At 37.2% G+C, this 22038-nt stretch overlaps 2 protein-coding genes across 3 annotated transcripts in view; one reads left to right on the top strand and one right to left on the bottom strand.

Moving 5' to 3' along the window:
* Positions 1-22038, top strand: part of LOC106089947 (protein AF-9) — a 67490-nt gene that overhangs the window by 27488 nt on the left and 17964 nt on the right. The window lies entirely within an intron of this gene.
* LOC106089949 (acyl-CoA synthetase short-chain family member 3, mitochondrial) lies at positions 5558-18510 on the bottom strand. Its single transcript, XM_013255955.2, has 6 exons — positions 18308-18510; positions 12677-12981; positions 10465-11147; positions 10089-10399; positions 6354-6499; positions 5558-6283 (listed from the first exon to the last, which is right to left on the bottom strand). The coding sequence occupies exons 1-6, from the start codon at positions 18351-18353 to the stop codon at positions 5771-5773; spliced, it is 2004 nt and encodes a 667-aa protein (XP_013111409.1). The 5' UTR covers positions 18354-18510; the 3' UTR covers positions 5558-5770.

The raw sequence follows: 22038 nt of genomic DNA, 5'->3' as shown, positions 1-22038 counted from the left end.
GTCCTTGTCTTTCGTCGGAGCATGAACACAAACAAGGCTGATGTTGAAAAATTTGGCTTTAATGCGGATTGTAACTAGCCTCTCATCCACCGGAGTAAAGCTGGAAGGTGTTTCAGTCTCTGACTAACCACAAATCCACAGCCAAATTCATGCCTTGCGTTATGACAGCTATTATATAGTTCGTCAACGTTTGGTGTTGTTGTGACGCCATTCCCGTTTCATCACACCTTCTATAAGCCGGTAATATCTCCCTTATAATTCTCCAATACATACGTCAATGCGTATACTGCACTTTTTCTATCCTATAGAGTCCGCATATTCCAGGTGCAGGTCCTCAAATCATGGTGACCGTTTTTAATATTCTTTTGTTTCTCAGGGCTTTCTTTATAGCTTTCCAGGGGCGAGTTATTGGCCCACAGCCCCAAGCATGGGTTTTGTGGGATCGCACATGTGTCCTCGATGCCACTCAGTTTTTAAGTATTTGCAGCTTTGCAATTTATCAAGTGCCACCTGGCCCCACACTGAGACTCTACTCCCGAAAGAACTCAGTCCCCAATTACTGACTGGTTATTTACCAATCTCTAAACTTTTCTTTATTCTTTTGTACACACTTATGTCTTACCTTAGATTCAGAGAATTTTTTATATATACACTTGAGCTGACTGCCGGTGACTATGCAGGGCATTTGTATTGTATCAAAAAGCTTTCAAATATTTTCTAATAAATAACAAATTGTTTGAACAATTGTCAAAATAAACCTTAGCAAAAACAAATCGATTTTAAATATTTAATAAAACTAATAATGACATATTAAATTTTTATTACTTTCGGTATATGCAAGTTGTTGTTCTTTTGAAGTGCGAAATGTTTAACTTTATCATTTAAAGAACATGCTCATATAAAAGCATAAAATTTCTCATACTTCATGAATACAAGATTAAAGGCAAAATTTCAAAGCCAATGAACTTAAATATCTGATATTATTTTTAGAACAACTGCGGCTTCCAGGGGCTCAAGACCTCAAATCGTGAAACGGGTTTATATGGGAGCTTAATCAGTTCATAGACCAATTTAAACCACATTTGGCAGGAGCATTAGTTGTAACAGAACACTACGTGCAAAAGTTCAGCCCACTCGGAAAGCAATTGTCAGGAAGTCAAATCGAAGGACCAATTTACTTGGGAGCTATATCCAAATCCGATATGCATGATTTGCAATCCCCAAAGATCTACAATAATAAGAAGCATCTGTGCAAAATTACGAGCGGCTAGCTTTACGCCTTTGACAGCTATCATGATTTTGACAGACGGAGGGACGGACGGACAAAGCTAGATCTTTCCACAATGTGGAGACCATCAAGAATGTTTATGGATGGAGTCGCAGATCAATATATCGAGGCTTTACAAACGGAATAACTAGATTAATATACCCACTTCATATGGTGGTGGATATAAAAACATATTGATTATTATTCCCTCATTTGGCAAAACTTCATATCATTCAAAATTTACAATTTGAAAACTTAAAATGCTTGCAACTCCCTAACTACACGCAAAAAATTAGACGTTTCCTCGCTGTATTGACCTGTATCCCGATTTACAGTTTTGAGCATAATATAGATAAATATTAAAAAGAATGTACATACCTAATGGGGTCGCGGATAAATATATCGAGATTTTACAAACGGAATATCTAGGTTAGTATACCCACTTCATATGGTGGTGCGTATAAACACATATTGATTATTATTTGTCCATTTGGAAAACTTCATAACATACAAAATTTAAAATTTGAAAACTTAAAATGCTTTCAACTCTTTTACTACACCCAAAGGGGAAGGTTTCGTCGCTGTATAGACCAATATCCCGATTTATAGTTTTGAGCATAATAAAGCGTATTTTTCCTATAGATCTCTTTAATGAAGAGCTAGGTTAGGTTTAAGTGGCAATCTGCAATCAGACTCATTTAGACGTTTTCGTCCATTGTAATACCACAGGAACAGAAGAAGGAAGATACCTTCTAGTTCCTACCGTTGAACCATCCAGATCGCTTTAAAAAGCCCAATAACTTGCTAATGTTCACATCCCCTAAATCAGACAGTTTGTCAATGTAATGAGAACCTAAAGTGTAACTCCTTCTAACTGTTAGTGCGGGACGTATACACAGAAGGTGTTCTATAGTCTCTTCTTCCTCGATGTCCCTACAGCTTCTGGAAAAGTCAGTCTGTCAGCATGTACCCACAAATTCCAGTGTTTCTGGAGTGTGTAAGGTAGTTCCTAGTCTCGCAAGCTCGTCTGCTTTAGAATTCCCTGGGATATCTCTGTGGCACCCAGAACAGGTGAATTTTCAGCCAACTCGTTGAGAGAGAGCGACAGTCGAGGGCGGTTTTTGTGTACAGAAATATGTTCTCCAGGGATTTAATGGCTGCCTGGTTGCCTGAGAAGATATTTATGCCAATCGTTGTTATGGCATTATATCTTAGCCATTCCACCACATCCTTAATTGCAAGGATCTCAGAGTGATACACACTGCAGTTCTTGTGAAACTTTGTGCCAAGTTCCAAGTTCTGGCCTACCAACATGATCCATTAGAGCGGTGAAATGACACCAACTTGAGGCGTCCCCCTCATGGAAGCCATACCTACTAACGAGGGAACAAGTCCTATTCAGAAGCATGTACATTATTCAATTCATTACTCCCTCCTCAAGCCGCCTCTATGGCAGACGAATGGACATTATTGAAAGCCAAGATAATATCCTTGTCTTCGAGAAACGACGAACAACGCTATGTAAAGCGGGGACGACTGTTAATCTCCTGACACTCCCAGCTTGTTCCTTTAATGCAAATCCAGAATCCTCTCCCACGTCTTAACGAAATGGAAAGAAAGACATAACGGCCTGAAATATTAAGCCTCCTATCCTTGGGTATAAAAACCACCTTGACCCTGTTCCAAAACTGGGACAAATAGGATAGCCTTAGACATGCCCACAACAAACAGACATGCCAGTATGAAAAAGACTCCAAAGCCTTCTGCAACATCTTAGGGTAAAAGCCATCGGGCCCCAGAGACATGTGAGGCCAAAGATGTATAGTGCCCAGTGAACGCTGTCCCGAGTCACAAACTCGTTCATCAACTCAACAACGTTAACTCGCAGCCAGTAAAGTTCGTCTCCAACAAATGATGGAACCGTTCGTATGGAGACTCCGCCAATTCTTCATCTGGCAGTCTTAAAGTATCCTTCACGCTCGATAATTCTTCAATCAATTTGACATAATCCTTTTTAGACCTTAATTTTTTTATGTACACCCACTGTAGCACAGAGGTTTGCATGTCCGCTTATGAAGCTGAATGTCTGGTTTCGAATCCGGGTTATCCCCTCTTATGGTGGCGACATTTGCAGCCATGTAAAAACGTCTCAACAAAGAAGTTTCGCACTGCGGCATTCCGTTCGGACTTGGCTGTAAAAAGAAGGCCCCTTATCATTAAGCTTAAACTTGAAGACATGGACACTGCGATCTGATCCTTGTTGCAGAACTGATTTAAAATAAAACAAGTTTAGCCCTATTTTGCCCAGATGCAGATTCTTTATATAGTGCCATCTTTTTTCAGAATCAAACTATAATTCACATCATCTAGCCTCTATCCTCCGTATCCAAATGGGCCTGGTGAATTAATTAGTAATTTCAACGCTTATACGATATCCGTTACCTTCCAGCATTAGTGTCTGTGCTGCTTCAAAGATCATGATGAGCCTAAGCACTGCAACCAAGTAATAAGTCAGCATTCCTATGGTTACCATAACGGGCCAGGTTCCTCACTTCAAAAGGAGGTGGTAGCAGGTAATCTTCGTGAGGGAAGTGTGGAAGAGAATTATTGAGCTCTTTCCTACCACAAGACATAGACACTGCGGTCTGATCCTTGTCGCAGAACTGAACCCGATTTTGCCTAGATGCAGGTTCTATTAAGTCTCACCTTTTTAAAGATCAAAGTATAATTCACATCATCGAGCCCCTATTCTCCGTATCCAAATGGGGCTTGCGATTAAGTTTGTAATTCTAACGCTTATACGATATCCGTTGCCTTCCAGCATACTGACCGTCTCGTCAATTATCGCCAGTAGCCTCCGATGAAAGATCCATTATTAGAATTTGCCAACCTGAGGATGGTTATATCTTGCAGTTTTGGGCCCTTATAAATTCCTATAGCCAATCTGTGGGTAAGATTGAAACTGTTATAAAGACTCTTAATCTTGCCTTCTTCAGAAGTTCATCCTGCGGGATGAATCTCAATTTAGGAATTTACAAACATTCCACAATTCCATACCTTGCCCGCAACTTTTCAACCAACCAAGTGTCTGACTTATTTTGCAGACGTGTATCTTCTAGCCTCTAGCGGTTTTTCTGGCAATATTACCAAAAAAGGAAACCTCCTTCGTAACGTTCCTTATGCAGTCTGACACCGAAAATATCAGTCTGCCTTCAACTACTTTCCACTGCGCGTCATTTAACCTTTTGTTAGATCTGATTCATCCACAATGCCTTCATGTAGCCATTTAGCTTAGGGTCCAGTTTTGGCCTCTTTAAAACGGTATTGCTTGCCGACAATGTATTCTTCGTTCTATCACGCTAGGAGCACTCTGCTCCCTCTAGCGGAATTTTAAGCTGTTTTAAAGATTATTAATCTAATTTTCTTTGCATTGATGGCGTGCTTTGTTCAAATCGAAATTCGAATGCTTAAACTATGGATAAAAAAATAAATTTATCTATTTTTAGCACAGTCGAGAAAAATTCCCCTTTTTATTACAAATATCATATTATTTTAAACTAGGAGCACTCTGCTCCCTCTAGCGGAATTTTAAGCTGTTTTAAAGATTATTAATCAAATTTTCTTTGCATTGATGGCGTGCTTTGTTCAAATCGAAATTCAAATGCTTAAACTATGGGTAAAAAAATAAATGTATCTATTTTTAGCATAGTCGAGAAAAATTCCCCTTTTTATTACAAATATCATATTATTTTAAACAATGTCATTTGGTGATATAATTTGAAATTGCTATTGAAATTCAACAGTTTGTTTGTTTTCGGTTCATATGTTGCTTTTACGTAAACGCCCCATGGGTAAGAGGAACGATTCACAATGAAAGTTCAAAAAACTGCATTGCATTAAGGTCTGCATATACATACGCACCGACACATTCTTATAGTGGATATGAATAACGACAAAATTTGCCTGTAAGTAATTTATTATTTACATACTATTTGAATAACTAAATTACTTTATGTGATATATTCCCTTTTTTTTTTGCTACGCGGCGCATGGGCCTGTGTATAGGGGAATTTGTTGAGCGGACAGACTTAGGAACTTGTGTCACATTTATCCCCCGGGTATGCTTAGTACAGGAATACTATGTAAATTGCTTTGAATATTTTAAAGATATGCGGCATGACCATAAACATATTGCTAAAATTAAAAATCAATTGCGTTTGATGGTCTATGCGAACGGAAATTGCGATATCGAAAATGCTTAATTTCTTTTTTATGAGTGGGCCGTGGTAATTGTCGATTAATCAAACACAAATTTTATTGATTGATTGTTTTAGATTACATACATACATACATACATACACTTACAGAGAATACATACCTAATTCATAAGAAAATTGAAAGTATTAGGGTTTATGTTTAATTGATATAAATTAAAGTTACTACAAATATTTAAGTACGAATATTAGCACAACTTAACTCTTAAGAGTTAGGGGGAACAACGTTTCATATATTCTTACTAGCCAATACAGGATCGGGAGTATGCATAGCATAGCCCAGGCATTGCAAGGCTCTTCGTATGTCTGCAAAGACACTGGGATCCTCAATTGTGGCGGGCAATGTGACCAGCTCGTTTTTGGCAAAATCAGCCATGGCTTTGCGCATTGTTTTACCCGAACGGGTGCGTGGTAATGCCTTCACAGGTGCCACTAAGCGGAATGACGCTATGGGTCCAACCACTTCTCGAATTTTTTGTATAATTTCTGCTGAAAGTTTTGTAGGGGCTTTCTGACAATTGTCCCTGGGCACATACAGACATATTGGCACTTGGCCCTTTGTGGGCTCTGGTGCACCAAATACTGCGGCATCTACAACATCGGCATGTCTCAATACAGCATCTTCTAAGGCCAAAGTCGATATACGATGGCCAGCCACATTGATAATATCATCTGCTCGAGCTGTAACAAATATGTAGCCCTTTTCATCCTTATAGCCGGCATCCATGGTATCATAATAACCCTAGGTTTAAAACAAAAAAAATAATACCATTATACTTTCTGCACATAATCAAAATGTTGCAAATACAAACCGGATACTTGGTGAAGTATAGTTTCTTAAACAGCTCATCATTCTCATAGAGTGTGCTCATATTTCCAGGTGGCAGGGGTAGTTTAATTACAATACGTCCCAGCTCAAGTGGGCTGCATTCAGTTCCATCTGATTTGACTATTTTAACTGAAAATAATAGTTAGAAATTATGTTAAATTACAAAAGTAAAACGCAATAAAAAGAAAAAATATTGTGGCTATTTTTGAGAAGAATAATATGGAGAAGCCTTAGAGACTGTAATGTGCAGGTTTCAGTAAGTTTAATTAAACTACATTCTTGTTCTAGGAAATTATGTAAAATCACAAAAGTAAAACGAAATAAAAAACAAATTGTGTGGCTATTTTTAAAAATAGTAATACGGAGAAGCCTTAGAGACTATAATGTGCAGTAAGTTTAATTAAACTACATTCTTGTTCTAGGATAGAAACATTAATTGGAAAATTATATTCAACATGAAATTAGGTTAGGTTGAAAAGAGGATACGGATATTAATCCGCCCCATGCCACTATGGACATACACCTAAGCCATTAATCGGCTTGTTGTGCACTATGAATACTAAAAAGTGACATCGAAAAAGAAAATAAATTAATAATTACAAGTAAAAGGGTCGAACTTTGGATACCCGCCACCTCGGGTATATATGTAAATCACCTTTCGTCAAATTCGTGTGAAAAATGCATACCTTATGCCCCATAGCAACTATATCGAAATATGTTCCGATTTGGACCAAATACTAATAAGTACAAGTCATTGTTCAATTGTGTATAACAAAATATCGGTCTTTTTAGTAGCTATATCTAAAAATAAACCGATCTGCACCATATACGATACGAAAAGCATATCGAAAAGCCTAACATTAGTGACTGTGTCAAATTTCAGTGAAATCGGATTATAAATGCGCCTTTTATGGGGCCAAGACTTTAAATCGAAAGATCGGTCTATATGGCAGCTTTATCCAAATCTGGACCGATTTGGGCCAAGTCGCAGATATATGTCGAAGAGCCTAACACAACTCACTCTCCCAAATTTCGGCGAAATCAGACAATAAATGCGCCTTTTTTGGGCCCAAAACCTAAAATCGAGAGCTCGGACTATATGGCAGCTATATCCAAATCTGTACCGACCTGAGCCAAATTAAAGAAGAATGTCGAAGGGCCTAACACATCTCACTGTCAAATGTGGCTTTTATGGACATAAGACCCTTAATCGGCGGATTGGTCTATATGGCAGCTATATCCAAATCTGGACCGATCTGGGCCAAATTGAAGAAGGATGTCGAAGGGCTTAACGTAACATACTTTTCCAAATTTCGGGGATGCGGACAATAAATGCGTCTCTTATGGGCCAAAAACCTTATATCGAGAGAAACGGTCTATATGGCAGCTATATCCAAATCTGAACCGATCAGGGCCAAATTGACAAAGGATGTCGAAGAGTCTAAAGTAACTTACTGTCCCAAATTTCAGCAAAATCGGATAATAAATGTGGCTTTTATGCGCCTAAGACCCTAAAACGGCGGATCGGTCTATATGGCAGCTGTATCCAAATCTGAACCGATCTGGGCCAAATTGACTATGGATGTCGAAGCGCCTAGCATAACTCACTGTCCCAAGTTTCAGTAAAATCTGATAATAAATGTGGCTTTTATGGGCCTAAGACCCTTAATCGGCGGATCGGTCTATATGGCAGCTATATCCAAATCTGAGCCGATCTGGGCCAAATTGAAGAAGGATGACGAAGGGCCTAACAAAACTCCCTGTCCCAAATTTCAGCAAAATCGGATAATAAATGTGGCTTTTATGGGCCTTAGACCTAAAATCGGCGGATCGGTCTATATGGGGGCTATATCAATATATAGTCCGATTTAGTTCAACTTAACTTGCCTATGGACAAAAAAAGAGTATGTGCAAAGTTTTAGATCAATATCTCTATTTTTAAAGACTGTAGCGTGATTTCAACAGACAGCCGGACGGACATGGCTAGATCGTCTTAGATTTTTACGAAGATCAAGAATGTATATACTTTGTAGGGTCGGAAATGGATATTTCGATGTGTTGCAAACGGAATGACGAACTGAATATACCCCCAACCTTCGGTGGTGGGTATAAAAATATCTCAACTCAATGTCTTGTCATGAAATTGATATCGTAGGATTTTGTGCTATAATAAGCCTAGTACTGACTTCGACATTTCGCTTGAATAACTGCCAAAACGCTATGTAAAAAAATGGCGACGAAGAAAATACAAACACATTCCGTAGAAGTGGTACTGAGTTCTTTGAGAAAAATCTTAGCGACATGTCGCTGCGTCAATACATATTTCCCTTCAATTCATTGCAATTGCAATAGTAATTATTTGCTCACAAACTGGGCCACAAGCAAATTTGTTTCATAGTAGTTGCCTTTGCTGGGTGTCGTTGTATAAGTTTTATTTTTGTGTTACCTCGCAATCAATTAATAAACACTTTACGTGGAAATGACTTTAGTACTAGGCTTAAGAAGTAAAAAGAAAAAAATTGTATTTTGCTTTTGAGAAGAGTAATGGAAAAAAATTTTTATAAAAAATTTTACCTCAAACCTAGGACTATTTAAAATGAATGAATTGATCGTAACGTAAATACACAGTAGCGCAGAGTTTAGCATGTTCCCGTATGAAGCTGAAAGCCAGGGTTGGATTCCTGGAGAGACCATCAGAAAAAATTTTCAGCGGTGGATTTCCCCTCCTAAAGGCTGGTACTATATACGCTTTTTTCGCCGATTACTTTTTCTAGATAATAGATTTTAAAGCAAACAAAGGTTAGCATCTCCGCCTATGACGCTGAACGCCTGGGTTCGAATCCAGGCGAGACCATCAGAAAAAATTTTTGGCGGTGGTTTTCCCCTCCTAATGCTGGCAACATTTGTGAGGTACTATGCCATGTAAAACTTCTCTCCCAAGAGGTGTCGCACTGCGGCACGCCGTTCAGACTCGGCTATATAAAGGAGGCGCCTTATCATTCAGCTTAAACTTGAATCGGACTGCACTAATTGACCCTGTTCCTTAGTGGAATGTTCATGGGCAAAATTTGCAATTTACCAGCCATAATGCTGGCGACATTTGTGAAGTACTGTACCATTCGGTGTGGCAGCCATGTATAAACTTTTCCACAAAGAGGTTTCGCATTGCGGCACGCCGTTCGGACTCGGCTATAAAAAGGGGGCCCTTATCATTGAGCTTAAACTTGAATCGGACTGCACTCATTGATATGTTAGAAGTTTGCCCCTGTTTCTCAGTGGAATGTTCATGGGCAAAATTTGCAATTTACCAGCCATAATACTGATGACATTTGTGTGGTACTGTACCATTCGGTGTGGCAGCCATGTATAAACTACTCCAAAAAGAGGTTTCGCATTGCGGCACGCCGTTCAGAATCGGCTATAAAATGGAGGCGCCTTATTATTAAGCTTTAAACTTGAATCGGACAGCACTCATTGATATGTTTAAAGTTTGCCCCTGTTCTTTAATGGAATGATCATGGGCAAAATTTACATTTGCAACACAAATCCTATCTTGCCACGATATTGTATCTATTTGTTTCATATATTTTTAATTTGTAGGATATCACGTTGCTATTTCAGTTTAGACCAGCTAAGGGCTGTTTGCTCTGTGCCTATTAAATTACAAACTTAACCCATTTTACACTGTATTCAATAAATTGGCATATCATTTACTTACTGTTATATCCTATAAATGGAAGTCCTGTAGTGAACTGAGGTAGATCCAAACTATGATTGAAACCCAAACATGTGGCTGTTATGGCTGAACCTGTTTCCGTTTGCCACCAATTGTTAAGGACCGGTACCTTAAATATTTTCTCAATCCAACTTTTTGTTTCCAAATCACAATGTTCACCGGCAACAAAAACAGCACGCAATGATTTTAGCGAATATTTTTTACCAAATGTACATTCAGGATCAACACGACGCAGGACACGAAATGAAGTTGGCACTGAGAAAAGGGCGGATACTTTGTGCTGATCAATTAAACTGAAAAGATTTAAAAAACATTTTAAGTGATAACAATAATGTCACTAATCGATCAATATACTAACCGATAATATTGAGCAGGATCTGGAGTTCTGTCGGGCTTTCCTTCATACATTACACTGGTGGCACCATACAACAAAGGTCCATAACATATATACGAATGACCGACGACCCAACCCAAATCCGATGCATTCCACCAAACGTCGTCAGTATTTACACCATATAAAGTTTGCATTGTGTACATAAGGGCCACTAAATGTCCCCCCACGGGTCTTTGCACTCCCTTGGGATTTTGCGTGGTACCCGATGTATATAGTATGTATAGTGGATCATTAGCTTCGACGGGAATGCAATCGATGGGATTGCCCAGCGCCATTACGGAGCTCCACAAAATATCAGTTTTTGGATCTAATGGTGATTCCATTACTGTTGTTCGTTGAAATATTATATTCATATCGGGCTTCCATTTTGACATCTCCACAGCGTTGTGTAGTATGTCCAAGTAAGGTATAACTTTTCCCGGTTCAATGCCACAATTGGCAGCTATCACAATTTTTGGCTTAGCATGTTCTATCCTAGAGCAAAGTTCATTGGCAGCAAAGCCACCAAATACCACCGAATGGACGGCTCCCAGGCGGGCTGTAGCCAACATGGCCATTATAGCTTCAGGAATCAGAGGCATATAAATGACGACCCTATCGCCACGACTTACACCTAAATTGGCCATGCCACCAGCCAATACAGAAATCTGGAAAAAAAGTGAAAACAAAAAAATAAATAATAAAAAAAAAATTTTACAGTTTTACGACCGTATACACACAACTTTGTGCAGCGTGGTTTACGAATATTTGACTATTCTGTAAAGAAAATCAGTCAAAGGCTGCATTAAGTTTTGTGAATACCGATGTTACTCTATAAGTATAATTTCCATAAAAACTATAACTAAATAATTTGTTATAAATATTGGGTTGCCCAAAAAGTAATTGCGGATTTTTTAAAAGAAAGTAAATGCATTTTTAATAACACTTGGAATGAACTTTAATCAAATATACTTTTTTTACACTTCTTTTTAAAGCAAGCTAAAAGTAACAGCTGATAACTGACAGAAGAAAGAATGCAATTACAGAGTCACAAGCTGTGAAAAAAATTTGTCAACGCCGACTACATGAAAAATCCGCAATTACATTTTGGGCAACCCAATATTAAATCAATCTCACAAATGATTGTTTTTTTTAATCAAAAAAAAAAATTGGAGAAATAATAGATTTGTCAAAAATTGCATTTGAATTCGCAAGATTTTTAAGACCGTTTCCTTATAAGGAAAAGTTCAATGACTAAAGTCTACAAACGGCCAAAGAAGTCAAACAGTGTTTGAAACAATTCATAAGTAGACAAAAAGTTGGCAGAAGTTTTTGGACCGACTGGCATATTCCTAAGCGCTAAAGAGAAGAAGTTTCCTGAGAAGCATCCATAAATTATTCCTAATTAAATAATTTAATTTTAAAGTAAGAAGAAATAAAAGGAAAAAAAATTTTATTATTTTGTGAGATAATTGGTGGTAGGACATATTCGAAAAATTAGAGAAGCTTTTTTAAGGAGTACCCTAATATAAGTCTTAACCTATTATTAAGAAATAAAACCCCGTTTACACTGCATTTCATTAAATCCGGATTTAAGTCTCTCGTCAGCTGATTTAATTAAGGGAAAACAGATGATTGAGCCAATAAATCCGGATTTAAAAAGCAGTGTAAACGGGGTTTAAAGAGAAAAAAATAATAGACGAATTTTGTCAAATAAATAAGTCTCTCGTCAGCTGATTTAATTAAGGGAAAACAGATGATAGAGCCATTAAATCCGGATTTAAAAAGCAGTGTAAACGGGGTTTAAAGAGAAAAAAAAATAATAAACGAATTTTGTCAAATAAATACTTAATGTTAAGCTTATGAAGGACTCGTTATAAAAATCGAGATACTAATTTATTGGGTTGCCCAAAAAGTAATTGCGGATTTTTCATATAGTAGGCGTTGACAAATTTTTTCACAGCTTGTGACTCTGTAATTGCATTCTTTCTTCTGTCAGTTATCAGCTGTTACTTTTAGCTTGCTTTAGAAAAAAAAGTGTAAAAAAGTATATTTGATTAAAGTTCATTCTAAGTTCTATTAAAATTGCATTTACTTTCTTTTAAAAAATCCGCAATTACTTTTTGGGCAACCCAATAATTGAGGTGGAACCTTCTTTTGTTTTCTTATGTCTATTTCAATAGCTTTGAAATCTTACCTTTTCATATAGTTCACCATATGTGACATGTCTCACGGTATTTGTTAAAGGACTATCATGTATTACAGCCACCTTATTGGACTTCCCTGCTAGCACATGACGATCCACGGCATTGTAACACGCATTAAGATATCCACCCACAAACCATTTCGTAAAGGGAGGATTCGAATTATCCAAAACTTGATTCCATGGTATAACCCAATCGATCATTTGACCAGCCTTAGCCCAAAAATCTTCTGGATGATTAATGGAATTGCGATAACAGTCTATATATACCGGATCATGAACACCATCGGGTAAACCTTCTGAAAATAAGCAATGAATTAAGAGATATATATTCATGTACCAACAGAAAAATCAGTTTTTCTCAGTAAGTTTTTGGTCAAGAAGTTTAAAATGTTGGAAATTTCTTAGAACGTAACTTTTACGTTCCCTTAGATCTCCCACGGATCCAAAACTCCAGAGAGTTTTTATTGGAATAGGTCGTTGTGCATTGCAAATGGCTAAACCCCCGTTTACACTGCTCGTTAAATCCGAATTTAAGGCTCTTGTCAGCTGATTTTATAAAGGAAAAACATATGATCGAGCCATTAAATCCGGATTTAAAAAGCAGTGTAAACGGCGTTTTATGTCGGTTCATGGAGATTATATTTGGTCTTCAGTGTAGATGTGATACACAAACAAGTCAGTCCTTTGGATTCGGCTGATTTTTCAATAGTATTTGGATTTTTGAGATGCCATTCACCAGACCACAGCACCATATATCATCAAAGGTTTAACAACTGCAGTACATACACGCATAAAAATTAATTCGTTTCACATAAACGAAATTTTCGACTAGTAAACTTCTGTTCTCAGAAACGCTGGACTTTGTTTACGATTAAAAAAACATGTTTTATACCCACCACCGAAAGGATGGGGGTATATTCATTTTTTCATTCCGTTTGCAACACATCGAAATATCCATTTCCGACCCTACAAAATATATATATTCTTGATCTTCGTAAAAATCTGAGACTATCTAGACGATCTGTCCGTCCGTTTGTCTGTTGAAATTACGCTACAGTCTTTAAAAAAAGAGATATTGAGCTAAAACTTTGCACATATATACTTTTTTTGTCCATAGGCAAGTTAAGTTCGAAGATGAGCTATATCGGACTATATCTTGATATAGCTATAGATTAGGTCTAAGACCCATAAAAGCCGCATTTATTATCCGATTTTGCTGAAATTTGGGACAGGGAGTTTTGTTAGGCCTTTTGACATCCTTCTTTAATTTGGCCCAGATCGGTCCAGATTTGGATATAGCTGCCATATAGACCGATCTCTCGATCTAAGGTCTTGGACCCATAAAAGGCGCATTTATTGTCCGATGTCACCGAAATTTGGGACAGTAAGTTGTGTAATGACCTTCGACATCTGTCCAGTTTTGAATATAGCTGCCGTATAGACCATCTCTCGATTTAAGGTCTTAGGTCCATAAAAGGCGCATTTATTGTCCGATCTCGCCTAAATTTGGGACAGTGAGTTGTGTTGGGTCCTTTGACATCTCTCTTCAATTTGGCTCAGTTCGGTTCAGATTTGGATATAGCTGCCATATTGACCGATCTTTCGATTTAAAGTCTTGGCTCCCTAAAAGGCGCATTTATAATTCGAGTTCGCAGAAATTTGACACAGTGACTTATGTTAGGCTTTTCGACATCCGTGACGTATATGGTCGAGATTTGGATATAGCTACCAACAAGACCAATATTTTCTTCTACAAATTTGAACAATGACTTGTACAATTTTCCCTGGGGTTGGAGTCACGAATATCCCCTCGACTCCGGACGAAATAGAAAAAAATGTTTTAACGATAAAAAAATATATTAAAAAAGAAATTTATTAAAATTTTGTCTTTAGAAAAAATGTATTAAAATTTAGTCTTTAGAAAAAATTTTTTTAAAATTTTGTCTTTAGACAAAGTTTGATCGATATTTTATTCTTTGGAGAATATTTGATCAAAATTATGTCTTTATAAAATAAATTTATTGAAATTTAGCCTTTAAGAAGTAAAAGCGTGTTAAGTTCGGCCGGGCCGAATCTTATATACCCTTCACCATGGATCGAATTTGTCAAGTTGTTTGGCCGATATCTCGTTATAGACGAACAAAGGATAACGGATAAGAATTGCTATGCTAAAGGGTGATTTTTTTGAGGTTAGGATTTTCATGCATTAGTATTTGACAGATCACGTGGGATTTCAGACATGGTGTCAAAGAGAAAGATGCTCAGTATGCTTTGACATTTCATCATGAATAGACTTACTAACGAGCAACGCTTGCAAATCATTGAATTTTATTACCAAAATCAGTGTTCGGTTCGAAATGTGTTCATTCACCGTAACGTTGCGTCCAACAACATCTTTGAAAAAATACGGTCCAATGATTCCACCAGCGTACAAACCACACCAAACAGTGCATTTTTCGGGATGCATGGGCAGTTCTTGAACGGCTTCTGGTTGCTCTTCACTCCAAATGCGGCAATTTTGCTTATTTACGTAGCCATTCAACCAGAAATGAGCCTCATCGCTGAACAAAATTTGTCAAAATTTGAACACATTTCGAACCGAACACTGATTTTGGTAATAAAATTCAATGATTTGCAAGCGTTGCTCGTTAGTAAGTCTATTCATGATGAAATGTCAAAGCATACTGAGCATCTTTCTCTTTGACACCATGTCTGAAATCCCACGTGATCTGTCAAATACTAATGCATGAAAATCCTAACCTCAAAAAAATCACCCTTTATTTCAGCTATACCAAGTTATGAATCGATTGGGGTCATACTTGGTTTGGCTGTTGGAGACCAAAGAGGAATTCATTGTGCAAAATTTCAGTCAAATTGGATAAGAATTGTGCCTTATAGCGGCTTGAAAAACATAAAATTAGGAGATCTGTTTATATGGGGGCTATATCAGGTTGTCGACCGATTCAAGCCATATATTACACTTTGTTAAACGTCATACAGGTCGTTGTTCAAAATTTCAGCCAAATCGTATAAGAATTGCTCCCTCTAGAGGCTCAAGGAGTATAATCGGGAGATCGGTTTATACAATATTTGAGCAAAATGACGTTGTTAACCGATTTGAGCCATACTTGGCGCAGTGTTTAATGGTCTAACGAAAACACTTCGTGCTAAATTTCAGCCAAATCGGATAATAATTGCGCCCTCTAGCGGCACAAGATCAGGTTATCCACCGAATTGAACAATACTTGGCACAGTTGCTGATGGTCAAACCAAAACATTTCGTGCATTTTCAGCCAAATCAGACTAGAAATACGCCCTCTAGAGGATCAAGAAGTCAAGATCCGAGATTGGTTTACATGGCAGCTATATCAAGTTATGAACCGAAATCGACCATACTTACAACAGTTGTTGGAAGTCACAACAATACACCTCGAACAAAATGTTGACAAAATCGGATAAGAATTACGCCCTCTAGAGGTTAAAAAAAATCAAATTCCGATATCGGTTTATATGGCAGCTATATCAGGTTATAGACCGATTGGGCCAAACTTATCACAATTGTCGGAAGTCGCAATAAACTACTTCATGCTAAATTTGAGCCAAGTCGGATGAGAATTGCGACCTCTAGTGGCTTAAGAAGTCAAGATCGGTTTATATGGCAGCTATATCAGGTTATGGACCGATTTGAACCATACTTAGCACATTTGTTGGAAGTCATAAAAAAGCAACTTACGCCAAATTTAATGACTTTCAACAACTGTGGTATGTATGGACCAAATTGTTCCATAACCTTATATAGCTGCCATATAAATCGATCTCGGATCTTGACTTCTTGAGCCTCTAGAGAGCGCAACCCTTATACGACTTGGCTGACATTACGCACGAGGTGTTCTATGCAACTACTTTACCAAGAAAGGTCCAATTCGGATAATAACTTGATATTTTTGCAATATAAACCGATCTCGAATCTTGACTTCTTGAGCCTCTAAAGGGTGCAGTTTTTATCCGATTTGGCTGAAATTTTGCATGAGGTGTTTTCTTATGACTTTCAACAACTGTGTTTAGTACGGTTCAAATTTTGGTCTATAACCTACTACAGCTGTCATATATACCGATCTCGGATCTTGACTTCTTGTGCCTCTAGAGGGCGCTATTCTTATTCGACTTGGTTGATATTTTGCATAAGGTATTTTGTTTTGACTTTTAATAATTGTACCAAGGATGGTCCAAATCGGATCATAATCTGATATAACTGTTATATAAACCCATCTTGGATCTTGACTTCTTAGGCCTCTAGATGGCGCAATTCATATCCGATTTGGCTGAAATTTTGCATGAATTGTTTTGTTAGGATTTTGGATCTTGGCTTTTGAGCCACTAGAGGGCGCAATTCTTATCCAATTTGGCTGAAATTTTGCACCAAGTGGTTTATTATGACTTCTGTGCAAAGTATGGTTCAAATTGGTATATAACCAACTGTAGCTGCCATATAAACCGATCTGGGATCTTGACTTTTTGAGCCATTAGAGGACGAAATTCTCATCCGATTTTGCCAAAATTTTCCATGAGTCGTTTATTATAACTTCCAACAACTGTGCTAAGTATTATTCAAATTGATACATAGCCTTATAAAGCTGCCATATAAAACGAACCCAGATCTTGACTTCTTATGTCTCTGGAGGGCGCAATTCTTATCCGATTTGGCTGAAATTTTGCATGAAGAATTTTGTTATGACTTACAACATTTGTGGTAAATATGGTCCAAACTGGTTTATAACCTGACATAGATGCCATATAAACTGAACTTGGATCTTGATTTATTGAACCAGTAGAGGACGCAATTCTTCTCCGATTTGGCTGAAATTGTGCATGAAGTGTTTTGTTATGACTTCCAACAACTGTACTAAGTATGGTTCAAATCGGTCCATAACCTGATATAGCTGCCATATAAACCGATCTTGGATCTTGACTTATTGAGCCACTAGAGGACGCAATTCTTATCCGATTTGGATGAAATTGTGCATGAAGTGTTTTGTTGTGACTTAAAACATTTGTGGTAAATATGGTCTAAATCGGTTCATAACCTGACATAGCTGCCATATAAACTGATCGTGGATCTTAACTTCTTGAGCCACTAGAGGGCGCAATTCGATTTGGCTGAAATTTCGTACAACGGCTTCTCCCGGTTTATATTTGGATTAAGCACCGCATGATGTACAACTTATAACATCATAGTAACAACAAAAAAAGTCGAAAACTGCCTAACTTTAGCCTTTCATTACTCGTTAAATGCGAAATGAGACAGTAGCTCCGCTGTATGTTGGATCATTATAAAAATGTATTGAAAAGTCCTTTATGCGGTTAGGTAATGAAAAATTGGCATTGAATGGATACCATCTATCACCATTAATATTTGTCTTGACTACTTTAAGTTTGGTGAAGATTTTTCATATACAATTATATTTTTTTCCAGATATTGTCATAAAAAATATTTTTCATATTAATTTAATTGTTATTTAACAAAAGCACCGACGAGTTCAGGTTCATTTCAAATGGTTTTTTTTTTTTGTTTTTGTTTTTGGTATATAAATCCAATTAGCAGTATGGAATATGAATAAGTACCACTGTAATTGCCGTTTTCTTGAACTATATAGTTATCCATATCCATAGGTTGCAGGCACCAACAAAATATTTCTTAAACAACGTTGGAACGTCTCCGTTAAAATTTTTTTAAGTAACAAATGTTTTGCCCTCGTTTATTTCACTATCACACAACCGTCGCACTTCAATGGAGGAATTGAACTGAAAACTTTATTTGAAATTTCAAGCATTTGAAATACAATTAAAGTACGGCTCTATATATGCAAATATAAACAATTTCGATACGATATACCCTATAGACATTTATATATATATTCGGGTATGGTGGTATACAATGTTTGGCATGGTATTCAGAGCCATGGGTTTTTCTCTATCCATGGGTTTTCTCTCTATACATATGCTGGTGGCAATAGTCCAAAGGTAAGCCCTCTCAATATTTGCTAAAAATTAAAATAATTCAAAATTACCTCTTAAATCAATCAATCCATCAGACAAGTGTAGCGGAGAGCGGCAACCTCTATCTATTCTTTGACAAAAGCCATGTATAATGAGCATTCACTTTGCCTAGGAAAACCTCAACAGAATTACGAGTTAAACTATAGTTGGTAAAAAAAAAAAATGTAAATATTTAGTTATGTGGATATATGAAACAAAAATGTTTTCTTTTTTTGTTTCTTTCATTAATTCAAGTAGAAAGTGTGTTATGTGTTTATAAATCAAAAATTCAATTGCAGGAAAACCTTGCAAAAGCATTTCAAAACCCAGTAAGGAAGGGCAAAAGTCTGTATAATTCCCAACACCTACCCTATAAGTGCAATGTGGGAGCTATATCCAATTCTGAACCAATTTTGATGGACGTCGGCAGATGTTTTCAGATGGGTTATTAAACAATCCCTATCCCGAGGAAAGCGTTGTGCAAAATTTTGCCAAGATTGGTCAATAAATGCGCTTGCAGTGGTTCTTGGAGTGAAAATCGGGCAATATACATATTGGGTTGCCCAAAAAGTAATTGCGGATTTTTCATATAGTCGGCGTTGACAAATTTTTTTAACAGCTTGTGACTCTGTAATTGCATTCTTTCTTCTGTCAGTTATCAGCTGTTACTTTTTGCTTGCTTCTAAGTTTTATTAAAAATGCATTTACTTTGTTTTAAAAAATTCGCAATTACTTTTTGGGCAACCCAATATATGACAACTATATCTAAATAAGGGCCGATTTCTAGGAAATTCAACTGTAATGTCGAGAGTCATGAGAAAACCCTTCCTGCCAAATTTCGAGAGAATCGGATAACAAATGACCATTTTATTGCAATATTTCTCAAAATCGGACGAACATATATATGGGAGCTATATCTAAATCTAAATCGATTTTGACCAAACTTCTTAGATCTTGTGGTAGTCGTCTAGAAAACCTTTGTGCACAATTTTGCCAAGATTGGTCAGTAAATGCGCTTGCAGTGGCTTTAGAAGTGAAAATCGGGCAATATACATATATGGCAGCTATATCTAAATCCTAACCGATTTCCATGAAATTCACCGGTAATGTCGAGAGTCATTAGAAAATCTTTCCTGCTAAATTTCGCGAGAATCGGATAACAAATGACCATTTTATTGCATTATTACTGCGAATCGGATGAACATATATATGGGAGCTATATCTAAATCTAAATCGATTTTGACCAAACTTCTTAGATCTTGTGGTAGTCGTCGAGGAAAGTTTTGTGCAAAAATTTTGCCAAGATTGGTCAATAAATGCGCTTGCAGTGGCTCTTGGAGTGAAAATCTGGCAATATACATATATGGCAGCTATATCTAAATCCTAACCGATTTCCATGAAATGTCGAGAGCTATTAGAAAATCTTTTCTGCTAAATTTCGCGAGAATCGGCTAACAAATGATCATTTTATTGCATTATTACTGCAAATCGGATGAACATATATTGGTTGCCCAAAAAGTAATTGCGGATTTTTCATATAGTCGGCGTTGACAAATTTTTTCACAGCTTGTGACTCTGTAATTGCATTCTTTCTTCTGTCAGTTATCAGCTGTTACTTTTAGCTTGCTTTAGAAAAAAAGTGTAAAAAAGTATATTTGATTAAATTTTATTCTAAGTTTTATTAAATATGCATTTACTTTCTTTTAAAAAATCCGCAATTACTTTTTGGGCAACCAAATATATAAGGGAGCTATATAGAAATCTGAACCGATTTTTTCCAATTTCAATAGGCTTCGTCTCTGGGCCGAAAACCATACAGGCATGTTTGAGACGATCGGATGAAAACTGTGACCTGTACTTTGTACACAAATTAACAGCTAAAACGAATCAGAAAATGATTCTGTGTCGATTGGTATACTTGTCAATGGTACCTTTCTTTCTTCCTTCTGAGTGTTACAAACAAATGCACAAGTTATAATACCCTGTACCACAGTAGTGACAGGCCAACGTAGCGCAGAGGTAAGCATATACGCATATGCGCTGAATGCCTGGGTTCGAATCCTGGCGAGACCATCAGAAAAAATTTTCAGCTGTAGTTTTCCCCTCCTAATGCTGGCAACATTTGTTAGGTACTATGCCATGTAAAACTTCTCTACAAAGAGGTGTCGCACTGCGGCACGCCGTTCGGACTCGGCTATAAAAAGGAGGCCCCTTATCATTGAGGATGAACTTGAATCGGACTGCACTCATTAATATGTGAGAAGTTTGCCCCTGTTCCTTAGTGAAATGTTCATGGCTAGAGATGGGTTTCTACCGGTTAAATACCCAACGCTTGGGTATTTATTGGGGTATTTATAACTTTGTAGATATCGTGGGTATAACTAAATTTTTCAAAAAATTTTTGATGATTTCCTATTCTTTGTATATAAACCTGACCTTCTTATCTCATAAAGTCGGATTTTTGCAATATATAGCCGCTGTATAGACCGTTCTCCAGACCTAAAGTCTTGAGGCAATAAATTAGTAATTTTTCATCCGATTTCGATGAAGTTTCGCACAGTGAGATCTGGTAGACCCCTATTAATTTTTGCGAAGTGCGGTTCAGATCGGACTATATTTGGATATAGCTGCCCTTAGACCGACCACCCGATCTCACGATATAGGTTATTAAGGCCATAAAAATCGCTTTATTATCCGAATTCGATGAAATTTGGCACAGTGTGTTCTGGTAGACCCCTACCCATTCCTGTCAAATGTGGTACAGATCGGACCATATTTAGATATATCTGCCATATATACCGATCTCCCGATATTGTGCAATGAGCCTATTCTATTTCGATGAAACAGGTGTATCAAATTCACTGTTTCAAATATCATCAAAATCGGATGAAAAATGCTCTTTTTATGGGCTCAATACTCAATATCGGGAGATCGGTCTATATGGCAGCTATATCCAAATATAGTCCGATCTAGACGATATTCAACAAAAAGATTAAGAGGGGTACCGGAACTCGCTGTGCCAAATTTCAATGAAATAGGATGAAAATTCTCGTTTTATGGGTTCATTACACAATATTGGGACATCGATATATATGGCAGCTATATCAAAATATGGTCCGATATGTACCACATTTGACAGGAATGAATACGGGTCTACCAGAACACACTGTGCCGAATTTCATAGAATTCGGGTAATAAATGGATCTTTTATGGCCTCTATACCCTACATCGGGAGATCGGGTCTAAGGGCAGCTTTATCCAAATATAGTCCGATCTGAACTGCACCTCACAAAAATTAATAAGGGTCTACCAGAACT

The sequence above is a fragment of the Stomoxys calcitrans genome, chromosome 2, assembly GCF_963082655.1.
Source record: "Stomoxys calcitrans chromosome 2, idStoCalc2.1, whole genome shotgun sequence".
Taxonomy (NCBI): Eukaryota; Metazoa; Arthropoda; class Insecta; order Diptera; family Muscidae; genus Stomoxys; species Stomoxys calcitrans.
The sequence above is the reverse complement of the archived record's forward strand: the minus strand, read 5'-3'. Positions and strand labels throughout refer to the sequence as shown.

Excerpts from the sequence above, each read along its gene's own strand:
- LOC106089949 (XM_013255955.2), bottom strand. The coding sequence starts at position 18,353 with ATGGATATGGATAACTATATAGTTCAAGAAAACGGCAATTACAGTG. Across the intron at positions 11,148-12,676 it reads ATGGTGAACTATATGAAAAG|ATTTCTGTATTGGCTGGTGG; the intron begins GTAAGATTTCAA and ends CTTTTTTTCCAG. Across the intron at positions 6,284-6,353 it reads TATACTTCACCAAGTATCCG|GGTTATTATGATACCATGGA; the intron begins GTTTGTATTTGC and ends TTTTAAACCTAG.